General features: G+C 45.2%; 1 protein-coding gene and 1 pseudogene across 1 annotated transcript in view; one reads left to right on the top strand and one right to left on the bottom strand.

Annotated features, from left to right (window-relative positions):
- The window catches only part of LOC124556483 (probable glutamate receptor), a 127,260-nt gene that overhangs the window by 93,672 nt on the left and 16,428 nt on the right, over positions 1–17,160 (bottom strand). The window contains exon 4 of the mRNA XM_047130438.1: positions 12,986–13,218. Coding sequence (XP_046986394.1) covers positions 12,986–13,218 — 233 coding nt within the window. The remainder of the gene's footprint in view (positions 1–12,985; positions 13,219–17,160) is intronic.
- On the top strand, positions 14,718–14,835 carry LOC124557021 (annotated as a pseudogene).

Raw genomic sequence — 17,160 nt, 5'->3', positions numbered from 1 at the left:
CTCTCCTTCAGTATGAAAACGCCAGACCGCACATGAGCACTGCGACATCTACAACAGTCCGACGCCTTCGGTTCACTGCCATCGGTCATCCTGCATACAGTCCAGACTTGGCTCCATCCAATTTTCATCTGTTTCCAAAAACTAAAGAACTCTCTCTAGGACTTCACTTCGATAGTGATGAAGCGGTGCAAACACAGGTAAGGTTATGGCTCCATTAATGAAGTCAAACATTCCGCAAATGACGGTATCAACAAACTGGTCTCCCATTGCGAGAAATTTGTTCATCGTCAGGGCGATTATGTTTAGTAACAAATATGTAGACATGTCGAATAAAGATGTAGAATTTTAATGAGACGTGGTTTATTTAAAAGTCTTTAAGACTTTCACATTATAACTTCGGAGGCATTCCTTTTCAGCACGCCCTCGTAAATACATTGAACGTAGCTATCTGGAACATCCACAGATGGAAATCGAACGGCACGCATTTAACGTAATATAAAATTCTACCTATGTCCACTGTGGATGTCTGATCTGAAATCCTTAAGCTGCCAGCTTGTAGGATAGCATGGCTGTACAGAGGGACGCTTAGAAATATTCTGTTAGTCAGCGGATTTTCTGCAGGCATCACGGGATTACGTGGTGCAGTGTGGGGTAGATAACGAACAACTGTTATCGTAGCAGCGTTAGCGCAGCCGCAACCGCAACCCATGCAGATCGGTGGGCAACAGATGTTCCCGCATGGCCTATGCATGACATCCGTTTCCAATAGCGACGCCACGGTGTCTGTTTTAGCTACCGTGAATTTCATGTAGTACAGTCTCTACTATGCGGCTAATCTGCGAAACAGAATTTCGTCGTTCTTACGGCCAGCGTCTGTTTGCGACGCAGCAGACGCACGAAAGCAGCCACTATTTCAGTGCTCTAAGGTTAGCTTTTAGCGAGGGATTGGCTAAAACATTTTGCATTTCTCTCTACCTCCAATGAAAAGAGAGATTCCTTTAATTAAGTAGGACATGCTATAACGTCATACTGCTCGTCTATACCGTACTCTCGAAAGCATTTGAAAACCACAACCTCTGTTTTTAGTAGGAGACACTTGGCGTGATGCCGAAGTTGCAGGTTTCATTTTGCACAGTATGTCTTTTTCTTTACGAAGTAGCAAGTTGAGATGGTAGCCCTCTTTGTAAATATAAAAAAATAGATTTGTTTTGCTTAACATGTTCTCCGTGATGTCGACTTTATTGTAATGTTCATCCTAATTTCACCAGACACTACGTTATCGAGTTAATAGACGATTTGTGAGAAAGTGTCTCCGAAAACTGTTCACGGCGGGAAAAAATATTCTCCACGTATTTTCAACGACGGCGTGACACGCGTTATAGAAATTGTGAACTCACTCGAACTTAAGATCGGACCACCCAGTTACGTCTGCTCAAAGGAGGACTAAAAGCGTATCGCAGAGCAGCGGATGACAGAAACTGCAAAAGGGGACCACAGGACCATCACGGCTACGAAGAAGTTGGGGGAGGACATCCATTTGGATCCGGAAGGATTGCTGACTGGTCCAGGGATAGCTCACGAGCCGTATGTTTAACTTAACGACCAAAAATATTACCCACAACTTTAAACGCTTTTTCATCGCAACCGTATTTTTTCAAATTGGTAGGAAACATAACTTGAGAACCGTACATATGATTTTGACCCGGATCTGATGCAGTCATTCTAAATTGAATTCTCTATCAGCGTAAGTAGCCACTTTGTGATATCTTCAAAATTCTATTTTCGGTGCACACTTTTGCTTCGATTTTGTCGGCGAAGAAAATGACATTTGTATCAACACGTCACCATTTCGTTAGAACTTAATATTTTTCGATTATCCTGTGTATGCAGATACAAAACATATTGAAAAAAATTTATAAAAAATTATTTCGTATGAAGCCTAGTAGAAGGGCTTCGGGAATTCTCGTCGATAACCAATATTCCGGCTGCAAGGGGTCCTTCCACCTGGAGAATCTGTTACAGGGAGCGTCCGATGTGGACACAGGAATGATTTCCTAAAGACAAAAGTGTCAGAAATGAAACTATATCATCAGATTTAGTTTTACTTTTTACTTTACTTGCAAAAATCACGAAAATCACTTATTTATCGCCGGTCGGTGTGGCCGATCGGTTCTAAGCGCTTCAGTCTGGAACCGCGCGACCGCTACGGTCGCAGGTTCGAATCCTGCCTCGGGCGTGGATGTGTGTGATGTTCAAAAAATGGTTCAAATGGCTCTGAGCACTATGGGACTTAACTGCTGAGGTCATCAGTCCCCTAGAACTTAGAACTACTTAAACCTAACTAACCTAAGGATAACACACACATCCATGCCCGAGGGAGGATTCGAACCTGCGATCGTAGCGGTCGCGCGGTTCCAGACTGAAGCGCCAGAACCGCTCGGCCACCAGCGGCCGGCCGTTGGGGGAGAACTACCCCGTTAAGTACCAGACTCACTAATGTATGGGTGATAAATATTTATCTCCGGACAAACGCGCCATGCCTGCTAACTATGCTGACTGACGAAACAACTGAAGCACCCAGATGACATGGTCAGATATCAATGCAACTTCGTAGATGTACACGCAATCGTCGAGTAGCCCATGTGTTGAGCGATTAGAGTTGCAATGCTTGGCGACAGATAGGTAACAGAACCCAGTATGTTGTCCTCAACGGCGATTGTTCATCAGAGAAACGTGAATCGTCGGAAGTGCTCCAGGGAATTGTTATAGGACCGCCGCCGTTCTCTCTGTCTCTCTCTCTCTCTCTCTCTCTCTATATATATATATATATATATATATATATATATATATATATATATATATATATATATATATATATTCCGACAGGGTGGGCAGAAATCTGCGGCTGTTTGATTATGATGTGTGGTGTTCGGTAAGATGTCCAAGTTGAGTGACTGTAGAAAGATGTAAGATGACTTAGACAAAATTTCTAGTTGGTGTGATGAATGGCAGCTAGCTCTAAATGTGGAAAAGTGTAAGTTAATGCGGTTGACTAGGAAGAACCAACTTCCAATTTTCGGATACAGTATTACTAGAGTCCTGCTTGACACAGTCAAGTCATTTTAATATCTAGGCGTAACGTTGCAAAGTGATATAAAATGGAACGAGCGCGTGAGAACTGTTCTAGGGAGAATATTAGGTGGTGGTGGTGGTTAGTGTTTAACGTCCTGTCGACAACGAGGTCATTAGAGACGGAGCGCAAGCTCGGGTTAGGGAAGGAGTGGGAAGGAAATCGGCCGTGCCCTTTCAAAGGAACCATCCAGGCATTTGCCTGAAACGATTTAGGGAAATCACGGAAAACCTAAATCAGGATGGCCGGAGACGGGATTGAACCGTCGTCCTCCCGAATGCGAGTCCAGTGTGCTAACCACTGCGCCACCTCGCTCGGTGAGAATATTAGGATAGAGTGCTTCACTTGTAAACGAGACCGTATATAGGAAGCTGGTGCGACCTATTCTTGAGTACTGCTCGAGTTTTTGGGATCCGTACCAGGTTTGATTGAAGGAAGACATCGGCGCAATTCAGAGGTGGGCTGCTAAATTTGTTATCGGTAGGTTCGAAAACACGTAAGTGTTATGGAGATGCTTCGGAAACTTAAATGGGAATCCCTGGAGGGATAGCGACGTTCTTTTCGAGAAACACTATTGAAAAATTTAGAGTATTGGCATTTGAAGCTGACTGCCGAACGATTATACTGCCGCCAACGTACAACGTGCTTAAGGACCACGAAGATAGGATACGAGAAATTAGGGCTCATACGAAGGCATATGGACAGTTGTTTTTTCCTCGCTCTATTTGCGAGTGGAAGAGGAAAGGAAATGACTAGTAGTGGTACTGGGTACCTTCGGCCACGCAGTGTACGGTGGCTTGTGGAGTATCGATGTAGATGTAGACTACCAGACTGCATTAATGTTGTTGCTCTGTAGCGTTGTCAGGAGAACTGGTAGGGTATGTGAGGGGAGTGAATAGTGCCAGATGTTACAAACGGCTGTGTTTAAACTGGCGCCACAATCGAGAAACATGGACTGCTGATGAATGGCATCGCACTGCGTTCAACGAAGAATTGCAGTTTTGCACTACCCTGGATGACCATCGACAGCGAATGTCTGTGGTGACTGGAAAGAGTTCCGATGCTTACAATGTTTTAGAGGCAAACCTGTGTTACCACTGGTATCATTGAGTGGGTAGCGATCGGGTATGACTTCAGGTCACACGTGGTAGTGATTGAGGGAACTCTGACGACAAAATGATACGTCAGGGACATCCTATGTCTTCGTGTTTTACCTCTTATGTGACGGTATTGTGGTACCACTTTTCAACAGCCCAATGCTCGTTCACATATGACACATGTCTCTATGAACTGTCTGGCTGATGTTGAGGTACTCTCGTCGCCAACGAAAACAGGTGTGGGATCAGATCTGACGCTAACTCTATCCCAGTGCCAGTAATCAGGATATCAAGGAGCCGTTACAGCAGATGTGGGCCAGATTGTCTCATGAAACGATACAACGGCCTTATAATACACTACTGGCCATTAAAATTGCAGATGATAAACTGGTATTCATTGGACAAATACATTATACTAGAACTGACATGTGACTACATTTTCACGCAATTTGGGTGCATAGATCCTGAGAAATCAGTACCCAGAACAACCACCTCTGGCCGTAATAACGGCCTTGATACGCCTGAGCATTGAGTCACACAGAGCTTGCATGGCGTGTACAAGTACAGCTGCCCATGCAGCTTCAACACGACACCACAGTTCATCAAGAGTAGTGACTGGCGTCTTGTGACGAGCCAGTTGCTCGGCCACCATTGACCAAACGTTTTCAATTGGTGAGAGATCTGGAGAATGTGCTGGCGAGGGCAGCAGTCGAACATTTTCTGTACCCAGAAAGGCCCGTACGGGACCTGCAACATGCGGTCCTGCATTATCCTACTGAAATGTAGGGTTTCGCAGGGATCGAATGAAGGGTAGACTCACGGGTTGTAACACATCCGAAATGTAACGTCCACTGTTCAAAGTGCCGTCAATGCGAACAAGAGGTGACCGAGACGTGTAATAAATGGTACCCCATACCATCACGCCGGGTTATACGCCAGTATGGCGATGACGAATACACGCTTCCAATGTGCGTTCACCGCGATGTCGCCCAACACGGATGCGACTATCATGATGCTGTAAACAGAACCTGGCTTCATCCGAAAAAAATGACGTTTTGCCGTTCGTGCACCCAGGTTCGTCGTTGAGTGCACCATCGCAGGCGCTCCTGTCTGTGATGCAGCGTCAACGGTAACCGTAGCCATGGTCTCCGAGCTGATAGTCCATGCTGCTGCAAACGTCGTCGAACTGTTCGTGCCGGCCGGAGTGGCCGAGCGGTTCTAGGCGCAACAGTCTGGAACCGCGCGACCGCTACGGTCGCAGGTTCGAATCCTGCCTCGGGCATGGATGTGTGTGATGTCCTTAGGTTAGTTAGGTCTAAGTGGTTCTAAGTTCTAGGGGACTGATGACCAGATAAGTTAAGTCCCATAGTGCTCAGAGCCATTTGAACCATTTGAATTGTTCGTGCAGATGGTTGATGTCTTGCAAACGTCCCCATCTGTTGACTCAGGGATCGAGACGTGGCTGCACGATCCGTTACAGCCATGCGGATAAGATCCTTGTCATCTCGACTGCTAGTGATACGAGGCCGTTGGGATCCAACCCTCCTGAACCCACCGATTCCATATTCTGCTAACAGTCATTGGATCTCGACCAACGCGAGCAGCAATGTCGCGATACGATAAACCGCAATCGCGATAGGCTACAATCCGACCTTTATCAAAGTCGGAAACGTGATAGAACGCATTTCTCCTCCTTACACGAGGCATCACAACAACGTTTCACCAGGCAACGCCGGTCAACTGCTGATTGTGTATGAGAAATCGGTTGGAAAGTTTCCTCATGTCAGCACGTTGTAGGTGTTGCCACCGGCGCCAACCTTGTGTGAATGCTCTGAAAAGCTAATCATTTGCGTATCACAGCATCTTCTTCCTGTCGATTAAATTTCGCGTCTGTAGCACGTCATCTTCGTGGTGTAGCAATTTTAATGGCTAGTAGTGTACCATTGTCAATCGAATCCGTGCGTGTATTCAGGCAAGAGGAGGTGCAACGTCATACTGATAAGTGGGCACACGCTGAAAAGTTCTTTATAAACTTGATTCTGTAATCACTGAAATTACGTCAGATATCATGTCAACTGCTGAGGTTTCATTTCATTTCTTCCTCCCCTTTTTGTTGATTCACTGTTTACTCAGGCAGTGTATTATGGCGATTAATGCGAAATACGACGGCTATCCGGAGAGTGAGGAACGATCGGTCGCAAAATGGATACCACAGTAAAAACCCGATGAAGCTTTGCACACATGTGTTGGGCAGTGTCTCTAGTATGCCCATAGATAGATGTCTAGATGCCTAGAAAATAGTGTCTCCCGCCAAGTATGGGAACCTGCCGAGAGATTTTGCCTGATTTTATACAACCCCCATAACATTAACTGTTATGTATTTACTTCTTTATGACCGTTCCCGGCCGCACACTGAAGGGGCAATGAGGCCGCTCCTGCAACGTATTTGATGGGAAGAGTTTGATAGCCCATCATACAGCCCGGACTTGGCTCCCTCTGATTTTCATATTCGCAAAGATGAACCGCTACCTATGAAGACAACTTTTGTCACAAACAAGAAGCTGCAATCCAGCGTAGAAAACTGTCGGAACGCACAGGAGGCCGCCTTCTATGACAAGATACTGGAAAGTTGGTATCACGCTACGACAAATGTCTAAGTCGGAGCGGCGACTCTCTCGAGAAGCAGCTGGAAGGTGTAGTTATCTGTTGCAAATAAAACAATTTTGATTTTCCTGTGGTTTCCATTTAGTCACCGATCTTCCTTTCTTTCCGAATAGCACTGTTAGTTTATTATCCCTTCAATACTATTTCCATGATGGCCTTATATCACAGCGTACTCAAAATAAATGCTACTCTTAAAATCTTATGGTAGGGTACAGCTGAGCTCGTAAATGAAGACCGTTTATAACAGCACGCATATGTTCTGTGGCAAATGCTTGTATTGGTTTCTCTCTTACAGACAGCAAAAGATGCTCGCCATCTTCGCGAAAACGAGACATGGTTTGTTTTGATACTCGCCTGTTAGCGATAATCTATAATCATGTCCTAGTGTAACACAGTTTATACCTGCTCAGGTTTCTATCATTGTTTGACTTGTCACTTTTCTGAGGATAATGCGACGAAGATATATTCACTATCTCGGTATCTTAGATCAGCTTATCACTAGTGATGCGTTACTTCTATATTTACAGGTTGATTATAATTAAACTTCATTACTGAAGCCAGCATAGACAAAAACTATTGCCAGCCGTTGTGGCCGAGCGGTTCTAGGCGCTTCAGTCCGGAACCGCGCGACCGCTACGGTCGCAGGTTCGAATCCTGCCTGGGGCAAGAATGTGTGTGGAATCCTTAGGTTAGTTAGGTTTAAGTAGTTCTAAGTTCTAGGGGACTGATGACCTGAGATATTAAGTCCCATAGTGCTCAGAGCCATTTGAACCAACAAAAAATATTATTTACGTTGTTAGTAGTGTTAGTCATGACTTGCCGTTACGGGCCACTACTGGTACGGCGACGTAGGGCTGAAATACAAGTATCGGTGTACATTACAGTTGCAGATTGTGAATATGAATATGAGTCTGGACAAGGTGAGAAAGAGTTTACTCGTAAAGCAGTTTTATCAAGACAACAGCCGGCCGAAGTGGCCGTGCAGTTAAAGGCGCTGCAGTCTGGAACCGCAAGACCGTTACGGACACAGGTTCGAATCCTGCCTCGGGCATGGATGTTTGTGATGTCCTTAGGTTAGTTAGGTTTAACTAGTTCTAAGTTCTAGGGGACTAATGACCTCAGCAGTTGAGTCCCATAGTGCTCAGAGCTATTTGAACCATCAAGACAACAGCAATAGTGCTGATGCTCTTCGCAAGTATTGACGCATTAATGGAATACGGAGAGGTTATCTTTCCGCACCAGGATTGAAGAACATGATTCGGAAATTCGAAATATTGACGATTTGGGAACTGCTCCTGGGAGAGGCCGACGACCAATTGCGCCACAAATTGTTGAAGAAGTTACTGTTGCCATGACTGAGAATACTGGACGCGATGTGCGATCTTCAAACAGTGCACAAACTGTGTCACGATAGGTGAACGTTCCATGGTCAAACATCCCACCTGTTATGTTTCGAGCAGCAGTAGAGCAATCTCTAGTGCGCTTACAGGCTGTCGGAGTTGCAGATAGTCGTCACATTGAGCCACGTTTGTAACCTGGAACGTAAACATGCTACGCAATTAACAAATGTTGCCCTCTCATGTGGAAATGAAAATGTGTTTCTTTCAGTGGTTTATTCGTTATTTCTCCTACGCATGTCCTTACAAATGTTTCCAAATAGTTGCATTGTCCTACGATCACCCGTTTTTCGTGAGATTGAGATCCCTCTGAAGTAACGAATGTTTAGTAAGGACCACCCTGTATTTCAAGCAAATTATGTGACAAATGTTTGGGTAGTAGAGGTTACTTTTCATCATGTTGTCCATAGATTTTTAGGAACTTGTTTGCAAAATCAGAAAGAGATATTTAGTGCCAAGTTTTCGAGTTCCCAGACGAGGCAACAACTCAATTTTCTGTTTTTCGACGGTTGATCTAGCCACCATCTTCAGATGCTGTGATTGGTGATCTCATGTTTGCTGGCTGCCTGGAATGAAATCAGTATGTGAGGTGCCTCGGACCGCTGTTTACAGACGAGTTCGATTCCAGGCTCCTGCTACACCTTTAGATCTGCATTTTTGTCTCATCCAGTACCCTTGGCGTCATTCAGCAAAATACGTAACTCCTCCGTATTTACCGCTTTTGATGGACGAGAAGGCCGGCAAGGTCTTAAAAAACTTGAGTACCGGACACACAGAATTGTTTGAATTGAAATGACCGCCTCTTTTGTTGTTTTCGACAGTCTCACGTTACAAGACGCTCCAATTACGTTTTCGTAGACACCTGAGGCCTCCACCTCAGTACGACTTTCGTGTGTTTTGAGACAGAGTTATATAGGAATGTATTCGAATAAGTACGTCTGCAAACTTCACAAATAGGAGTTCAGTTTTAGCAGGGAAGACGTCAGGCTACACAGTATATTGTTTCGTGCATATACAATACATACGATGATTAAAACAAATGATTATAAGTACATACAGAGTATATGGTAACTTATAACAGATCATAAAAACATGTGTTTTAGATTATTCAGGAGAATAGGGGAAAGAACAGTTACACAAATTTGTTCCGAAGAGTAATTGATATATTCTCTTCGGTACTGAAATGACGTCCATGAGGTAAATATTAGGTCGTTTGTACACACAACAACAAAATTTTGCATCACCCCTGTTTCCAGAACTTCTGAAGATAGACGCTGAATGTGGATATTGTACCACAAACACTGTCCCTTTGACTCTTCAGAGATGTCACTAAACCAGCCCAAAGATGTAAACAACCATGCATGAGCAGTGTCTATTAGATGGAGGCGTCCGACAGCCGATCAGTTCCAGTCATTCCACCAGGAAGGAGGTACACGGCTCGTGTTGTCTGCAGTTCCACCATGCCTATACGGTCAATACCGCGGTTCGATCGCGTCCGTATTGTTACTTTGTGCCAGGAAGGGCTCTCAACAAGAGAAGTGTCCAGGCGTCTCGGAGTGAACCAAAGCGATGTTGTTCGGACATGGAGCAGAGACAGGACCTGTTGATGACATATCTCGCTCAGGCCGCCCAAGGGCTACTACTGCAGTGGATGACCGCTACCTAGGGATTATGGCTCGAAGGACCCCTGACAGCAACGCCACCATGTTGAATAATGCTTTTCGTGCAGCCACAGGACGTCGTTTTACGACTCAAACTGTGTGCATAGACTGCATAATGCGCAACGTCACTCCCGGCGTCCATGGCGAGGTCCATCTTTGCAACCACGACACCATGCAGCGCGGCACAGATGGGGCCAACAACATGCCTAATGGACCGCTCAGGATTGGCATCACGTTCTCTTCACCAATGAGTTTCGGGTATGCCTTCAACCAGAGAATCGTCGGAGACGTGTTTGGAGGCAACCCGGTCGGGCTGAATGCTTAAGACACACTGTCCAGCGAGTGCAGCAAAGTGGAGGTTCCCTGCTGTTTTGGGGTGGCATTATGTGGGGCCGACATCCACGGCCGGTGGTCATGGAAGGCTGTACGATACGTGAACCGATAGTGCAACCTTATCGGCAGCGCAATGGCGAAGCATTCGACTTCATGGACGACAATTGGCGCCCCCATCGTGAACATCTTGTGAATTACTTCCTTCAGGATAACGACATCGCTCGACTAGAGTGGTGAGCATGTGCTCCAGACATGAACCCTATCGAACATGCCTGGGATGGATTGGAAAGAGCTGTTTATGGACGACGTAACCCACCAACCACTCTGAGGGACCAACGCCGAATCGCCTTTGAGGAGTGGACAATCCAAACTAACAGTGCCTTGATGAACTTGTGGATAGTATGCCATGGCGAATACAGGCATGCATCAAGGCAAGAAGACGTGCTACTGGATATTAGAGGTACTGGTGTGAACAGCAATCTGGACTACCAGTTCTGAAGGTCTCGCTGTATGGTGGTACAACAAGCAATGTGTGGTTTTCATTAGCAATAAAAAGGGCAGAAGTGGTGTTTATGTTAATTTCTATTCCAGTTTTCTCTAAGGTTCCGGAACTCTCGGAACCGAGGTGATGCAAAACTTTTTTGTTGTGTGTAGATTTGTCAGGTTGTCTGATCAAAAGTATGCGAATACGCATACATAATGCGGAATTAACCACTAGATGTCATGAGAGGCGAATCCGTCAGTATAACAGGAGACGGGGAATATTGTGTTGTCAGCAGTGAAGCAGTAACAGTAGAAAAGGTCTGTCCGAAGTTCTCAGTGCCTTCGCCCAAGGACTAGTTATTGGATGTTGCCTGAGTAACAAATCCATTATAGACATTTCACCTCCAATAAAGCTGCCCAACTCGACTGTTGGTGATGTGACGGTGAAGGAGCAACTACAGCTAAATCGAGACCAGACAAACCTCACCGAGCGAGGTGGCGCAGTGGCTAGCACACTGGACTCGCATTCGGGAGGACGACGGTTCAATCCTGTCTCCGGCTATCCTGATTTAGGTTTTCCGTGCTTTCCCTAAATCGTTTCAGGCAAATGCCGGGATGGTTCCTTTGAAAGGGCACGGCCGATTTCCTTCCCAATCCTTCCCTAACCCGAGCTTGCGCTCCGTCTCTAATGACCTCGTTGTCGACGGGACGTTAAACACTAACCACTACCACACCACAGACAAACCTCATGTACTGACAGACGGGAATCGTCGAGCATTGCGGAGCCTGCTTGTAAAAAATCGCGTGAAATCACAGGAAGGAATCACGCGTGAGCTCCAAAGCGCTACCAGCAGTCCGGCTAGCGAATGTTAAAAACAATGGGGTACAACGGTCGACCGGATCCTAATAAGAGAAATTTCTGTAGTCAACTACGGCGTAAAGAGTGACGCCAGTGGGTAGTGGATAAATGGAAACGAGCGATTTGCAGCCATAAATCACGCTATACGCTATAACGTGTGGCAATCCGACGGAAGCCTTTAGGTTTGGTGAATGCCTGAAGGATGTTACCTGAAATCGTGTGTTGGACCAAGAGTGAAGTGCGGATGAGGTGATATAGTATCAGGGTGTTTTTCGCAGTTATGGTCTGAGCTTCTTATTGGGCTTAAGAAAACGGTAAGCTGGAAGGATATGAACTCATTTTACAGAATTGTGCTCTGCAAACAATAGAGGAACAGTGTGCCGGACCGAGACTCGAACTCGGGACCTTTGCCTTTTGCGGGCAGCTGAGCTACCCAAGCACGACTCACGTCTCGTCCTCACAGCTTTAATTCTGCCAGTACCTCGTCTCCTACCTTCCAAACTTCACGGAAGCTCTTCTGCGAACCTTGCAGAACTGGCACTACTGGAAGAAAGGATACTGCGGAGATATGGCTTAGCCACAGCCTGGTGGATGTTTCCAGAATGAGTTACTCTCGGTCCGGCACACAGTTTTAATCTGCCAAGAAGTTCCATATCAGCACACTCACCGCTGCAGGGTGAAAATCTCATTCAGGAGAGGAACAGTTCAGCGTGACAGTGCATCTTGTCATTAAGCAACATCTATGAGGCAATAGTTTGTTGATAATAACAGTTCTGATATAGACTAGCGTACCCAGAGTCCCGAAATGAACCCAATGGAAGACCTTTGGGATGAGTTAGAAAGTCAACTTCGCTCGAGACCCCAGCGTCCAACTATACTACCGTTTCTGGTTCCGGCTCTTGAGGAAGAATGGGCTCTCATTCGTCCACAGACATTCGGACACCTCATGTGTTCAAGTTGTCATAATGGTGAATGGTGGATACACCCCATATTAATGCCCGCTAACTGGTGTCCGGACTAGATTGAGAAGTAGCGGCTCCGGTCTCTTAAACTGACATACGGCCGGGAGAGCGGTATGCTGACCATATGTCCCTCCATATCCACATCCAATGACGCCTGTGGGCTGAGGATGACGCGGCAACCGGTCGTCACCGTTGGGCCTTCGTGGCCTGTTCGGGAGGGTTTTTTTTTATTGTGCGCGAAAATAGTCATCAATTCGGGTGGAAAACCCAGGATAATACTATTAATTAGGCACGTCGAGAAAACATATGCTAGTACCTGGCCTGGAATTAAAACTTCGAGGTTTTCTTTCAAACAGAGTGACATGTTTCTAGTAAAAATGTTTAAGGTCGCGTACTCACCTTGCTGGCAGAATATACCAAATACGTAGAAAATGCTTATTACAGGGTTATGGCACTGCGGTTCGTAAGCGTAGGTGCCGGCGAGCCTTCCTGCGTGGTGAAGCAGAGGCATGCACAGCGATAGGCCCATCATGCACACACACACAGCCAGCCACAGCCAGGAGCTGAATGGTCTCACGTAGTCCGTCCACGCGAACTCGCGAGTTTTTTGTAGCGCAACGAAAATACATATACTGAAACAGAAGACATACTGTTACTCTGGTCAAAATGTAAGTGCAGAAAAATAGTGGGAAAGATGCGTTAACCACCAATGAAATAAGCTACCAAAAAAATAATATTCATTAATTTCCAGACTAGCATCAGGCGTACATCTACATTACGAAATACTACATATCTTTCAAAATAAATTTATTTCTATTGTATAGTGTTTCTTATTACTTAATTTGACTGTTTTTTCTCCATATACCGACCGGGTGATCAAAAAGTCAGTATAAATTTGAAAACTTAATAAACCATGGAATAATGTAGATAGAGAGATAAAAATTGACACACATGCTTGGAATGACATGGGGTTTTGTAAGAACCAAAAAAGAAACACCCCATTTTGCTAGACGCGTGAAAGATCTCTTGCGCGCGTCATTTGGTGATGATCGTGTGCTCAGCCGCCACTTTCGTCATGCTTGGCCTCCTAAGTCCCCAGATCTCAGTCCGTGCGATTATTGGCTTTGGGGTTACATGAAGTCGCAAGTGTATCGTGATCGACCGACATCTCTAGCGATGCTAAAAGACAACCTCCGACGCCAATGCCTCATCATAACTCCGGACATGCTTTACAGTGCTGTTCACAACATTATTCCTCGACTACAGCTATTTTTGAGGAATTACGGTGGACATATTGAGCATTTCCTGTAAAGAACATCATCTTTGCTTTGTCTTACTTTGTTAAGCTAATTATTGCTATTCTGATCAGATGAAGCGCCATCTGTCGGACATTTTTTGAACGTTTGTATTTTTTTGGTTCTAATAAAACCCCATGTCATTCCAAGCATGTGTGTCAATTTGTACCTCTCTATCTACATTATTCCGTGATTTATTCATTTTTCAATTTTACACTGACTTTCTGATCACCCGGTACTTAAACTTGTCTTATACAGGACACCTCTCCTATGGGTCGTCAGGCGCATTTTTCTGATGTTTCGGTAGATGTTTGCAATTTAGTTTTTGCAATTCGTAGCTGGAATCAGCCCAGACAAAGGGCGCATATGATCCCATTTGTTTTTTGCGCCCTAAAGCAAAACAAAACAAAGAAAATAAAGACCAAGCAAATACTGCTAATCACATCTTTCATGCTACGCCCGGTGTCGATGAAACGCGCCGACTTGTTACCAGTTACGAGCAACGAGATTTTTAAAGCGGAATTTTAATTGCCCATTCCGTTGAGCGGTCCAAATTAGTCTAGTGCGATATTTGTTTTATCGATCTGTGTTAACAGGGACAGTAAAACACGAAGAATAACTAGCATTCCAGCAGCGATAGCACCACCCGGGCCCGTGCTGACTGCTGCCGTCAGACAGCAGAGCTCTTCAGATCGCTGCTAGAGTACTGGCCATTCTTCGTGTTTTACTGTCCTTGTTCACACATAACGATAAAACAAATACACTAATTCGGGACCGCTCTATCGGATGAGCACTTAAAATTCCGCTTAAAAAAACTATTTTGTTTGTAACGGGAAGGCAACGGCCTTGCCGCAGTGGATACACCGGTTCCCGTCAGATCACCGAAGTTAAGCGCTGTTAGGCGTGGCTGGCACTTGAATGGGTGACCATCCGGGCCGCCATGCGCTGTTGCCATTTTTCGGGGTGCACTCAGCCCAGTGATGCCAATTGAGGAGCTACGCGACCGAATAGTAGCGGCTCCGGTCAAAGAAAACCATCATAACGACCGGGAGAGCGGTGTGCTGACCACACGCCCCACTTATCTCCATCCTCAGATGGGGATGACACGGCGGTCGGATGGTCCCGATGGGCCACTTGTGGCCTGAAGACGGAGTGCTTGTAACGGGAAACAAACCGACGCTTCTCATCGGCACCGACTGTCGTATGACAGGCGTGATGAACAGTATTTCTTTGGGCTCGCTGCATCTACACAATGCGAAAACGAAATTGCGAGCATTTGCCGGAACACCAGAGAAAATTCGCCTGATGGCTCTCAGGAGAGAAATCCTGTACACTTTTCTTACCACATGCCAAAGACGTTTGCCAATAACATACACACAATTATTTTATTCTAAGCCAGTAGTAATCAGCATATAGATCTGATACTGTGTAACTGTCATGGCGACGTGCTCAACCTCAAAAGATAATGATTCCATTGTTTATATCACAGACTATATAATTTCATTTCTTAATTAAATTATCAGCGTTAAGATATTATTTAAGCAAAGGAATGTGTTTCAAGACTAGATATTTATAAGAATCCATGTTCAACGATTTGGAAGTAAGTACACCCATGTAAAATTATAACCTCCTCATGGCATAACAGCTGTATCACCAAAACGATCGTGTTAGAGAGTTTTCCTGTGTGAATTACGCGTTCACACTTCTCGCCATATGAGGGTGTGTCCAGCAATGTCTAACATGATCGTTTTCGTGGTCCAGGTGTTATAGTGTGGGAGACATAATGTTGCGTGGGCGTACTGACCTCCAAATTCTTGAACACTGTACACTCCCCAGTGAATGCATTTGTGACACTTTACACCTTTCCTATGTGTGCCTTTTCAGGGGTTCATTTGACCTTCACTTCATTTTTAGGATTTCGTGCCATCGTCTGCTAAGACCCCTTTTTCTCAGGAAAAGGCAGAGCTATCAAGTTGAAATTTATGTCAAATGCTAAGGTTTACGGCGGTATAAAATATTTAAGATTCTAAGTCAGTGGAATCAAAAGATACGGCCTGCGTATGTGGAGGAGCTCATGGAACGAGACAGTAATCGGCGAATGGACTGGCCTGGCCGTACCAAGTACAGATGTTGAAGGTAGGCAACACGTATGCAGGATTAACTGGCCGCAACAAGAGAAGGGAAAGCTCAATCGCTAAGGCATTCACCAGAGATTTACTAGGAAGTGTTGGATATGTCAGGGTCGGTTTGTCTGACAATGAGAAATAGTTTGTTCCATGTTAATGGAAATGAATGTTGCACAACTAGAAAATAGAGGAAATACTGTATACACTGCAAAGTACATCTGCAGTCAAACACAGCAGGGAGAGTGATGCAAGAATTAGGGAAGCTCTGTCACGTTGACTGCAACAAGCGGCAGGACGCCTGGGACGTTTTCTTTAAGGATGAGTTTCTACTGAATCATCTCACGCGACTCCATGAAGATGGCACCAATCAAAGTCTTAACGAACAAGGGACCTGAAGACGGGAAGTGGCGGTGTTTCTGGTCCAGCAACCGGCTAGACACAAATAGGCGACAGAGGAAACAATCGCAAACATCAGGAAAGCGATGTTACAGAAACAGAGACGAAACGCCAAGAGTGGAAAGAAGTAATTTTTCTAAGTGGGCCAAAAGTTACTTGTGAGGAGTCACCATCTGTCCTGCAAATTGGAAAATAAGTTGCGCAAACTGTTTTCTCTGTATCTTGGGCACTTTTTCATAAAGCAACTAGTTTTCAGAAATGTGACAGTCCTGCAAACGCTACGCACAAAAACCACACCAGGCACGCACCAGATCTCGAACATAAAGACTTTCATTCAGTAGAGTTTATTTGCGTCTGGTAAGTGTAAGTTTTTGTTTAGATCTACCTACTCGTAACTTGTAATTTACGCCCCTATCCCTTAAGCATTTAGATTCATTTGCCGTAACTAACTTGTAGTAAAAGTTTATGGGCTGGAAATAGGCACACCTGCCCCAGTATCCTTGACAGTGTTTAGGCTTCATTTGGTATTATGTAAATCTTATTGCTAAGCTGCTTGACTGCTACGGTCGCAGGTTCGAATCCTGCCTCGGGCATGGATGTGTGTGATGTCATTAGGTTAGTTAGGTGTAAGTAGTTCTAAGTTCTAGGGGACTGATGACCACAGATGTTAAGTCCCATAGTGCTCAGAGCCATTTGAACCATTTTTTTAAGCTGCTTGTGTGTTAAAAATGCGGTTGTTTTTATCGACCATGAAGCA

The sequence above is a fragment of the Schistocerca americana genome, chromosome X (assembly GCF_021461395.2).
Source record: "Schistocerca americana isolate TAMUIC-IGC-003095 chromosome X, iqSchAmer2.1, whole genome shotgun sequence".
Classification (NCBI taxonomy): Eukaryota; Metazoa; Arthropoda; class Insecta; order Orthoptera; family Acrididae; genus Schistocerca; species Schistocerca americana.
Note: the sequence above shows the minus strand (reverse complement) of the source record. Positions and strands in the feature narration are given on the sequence as shown.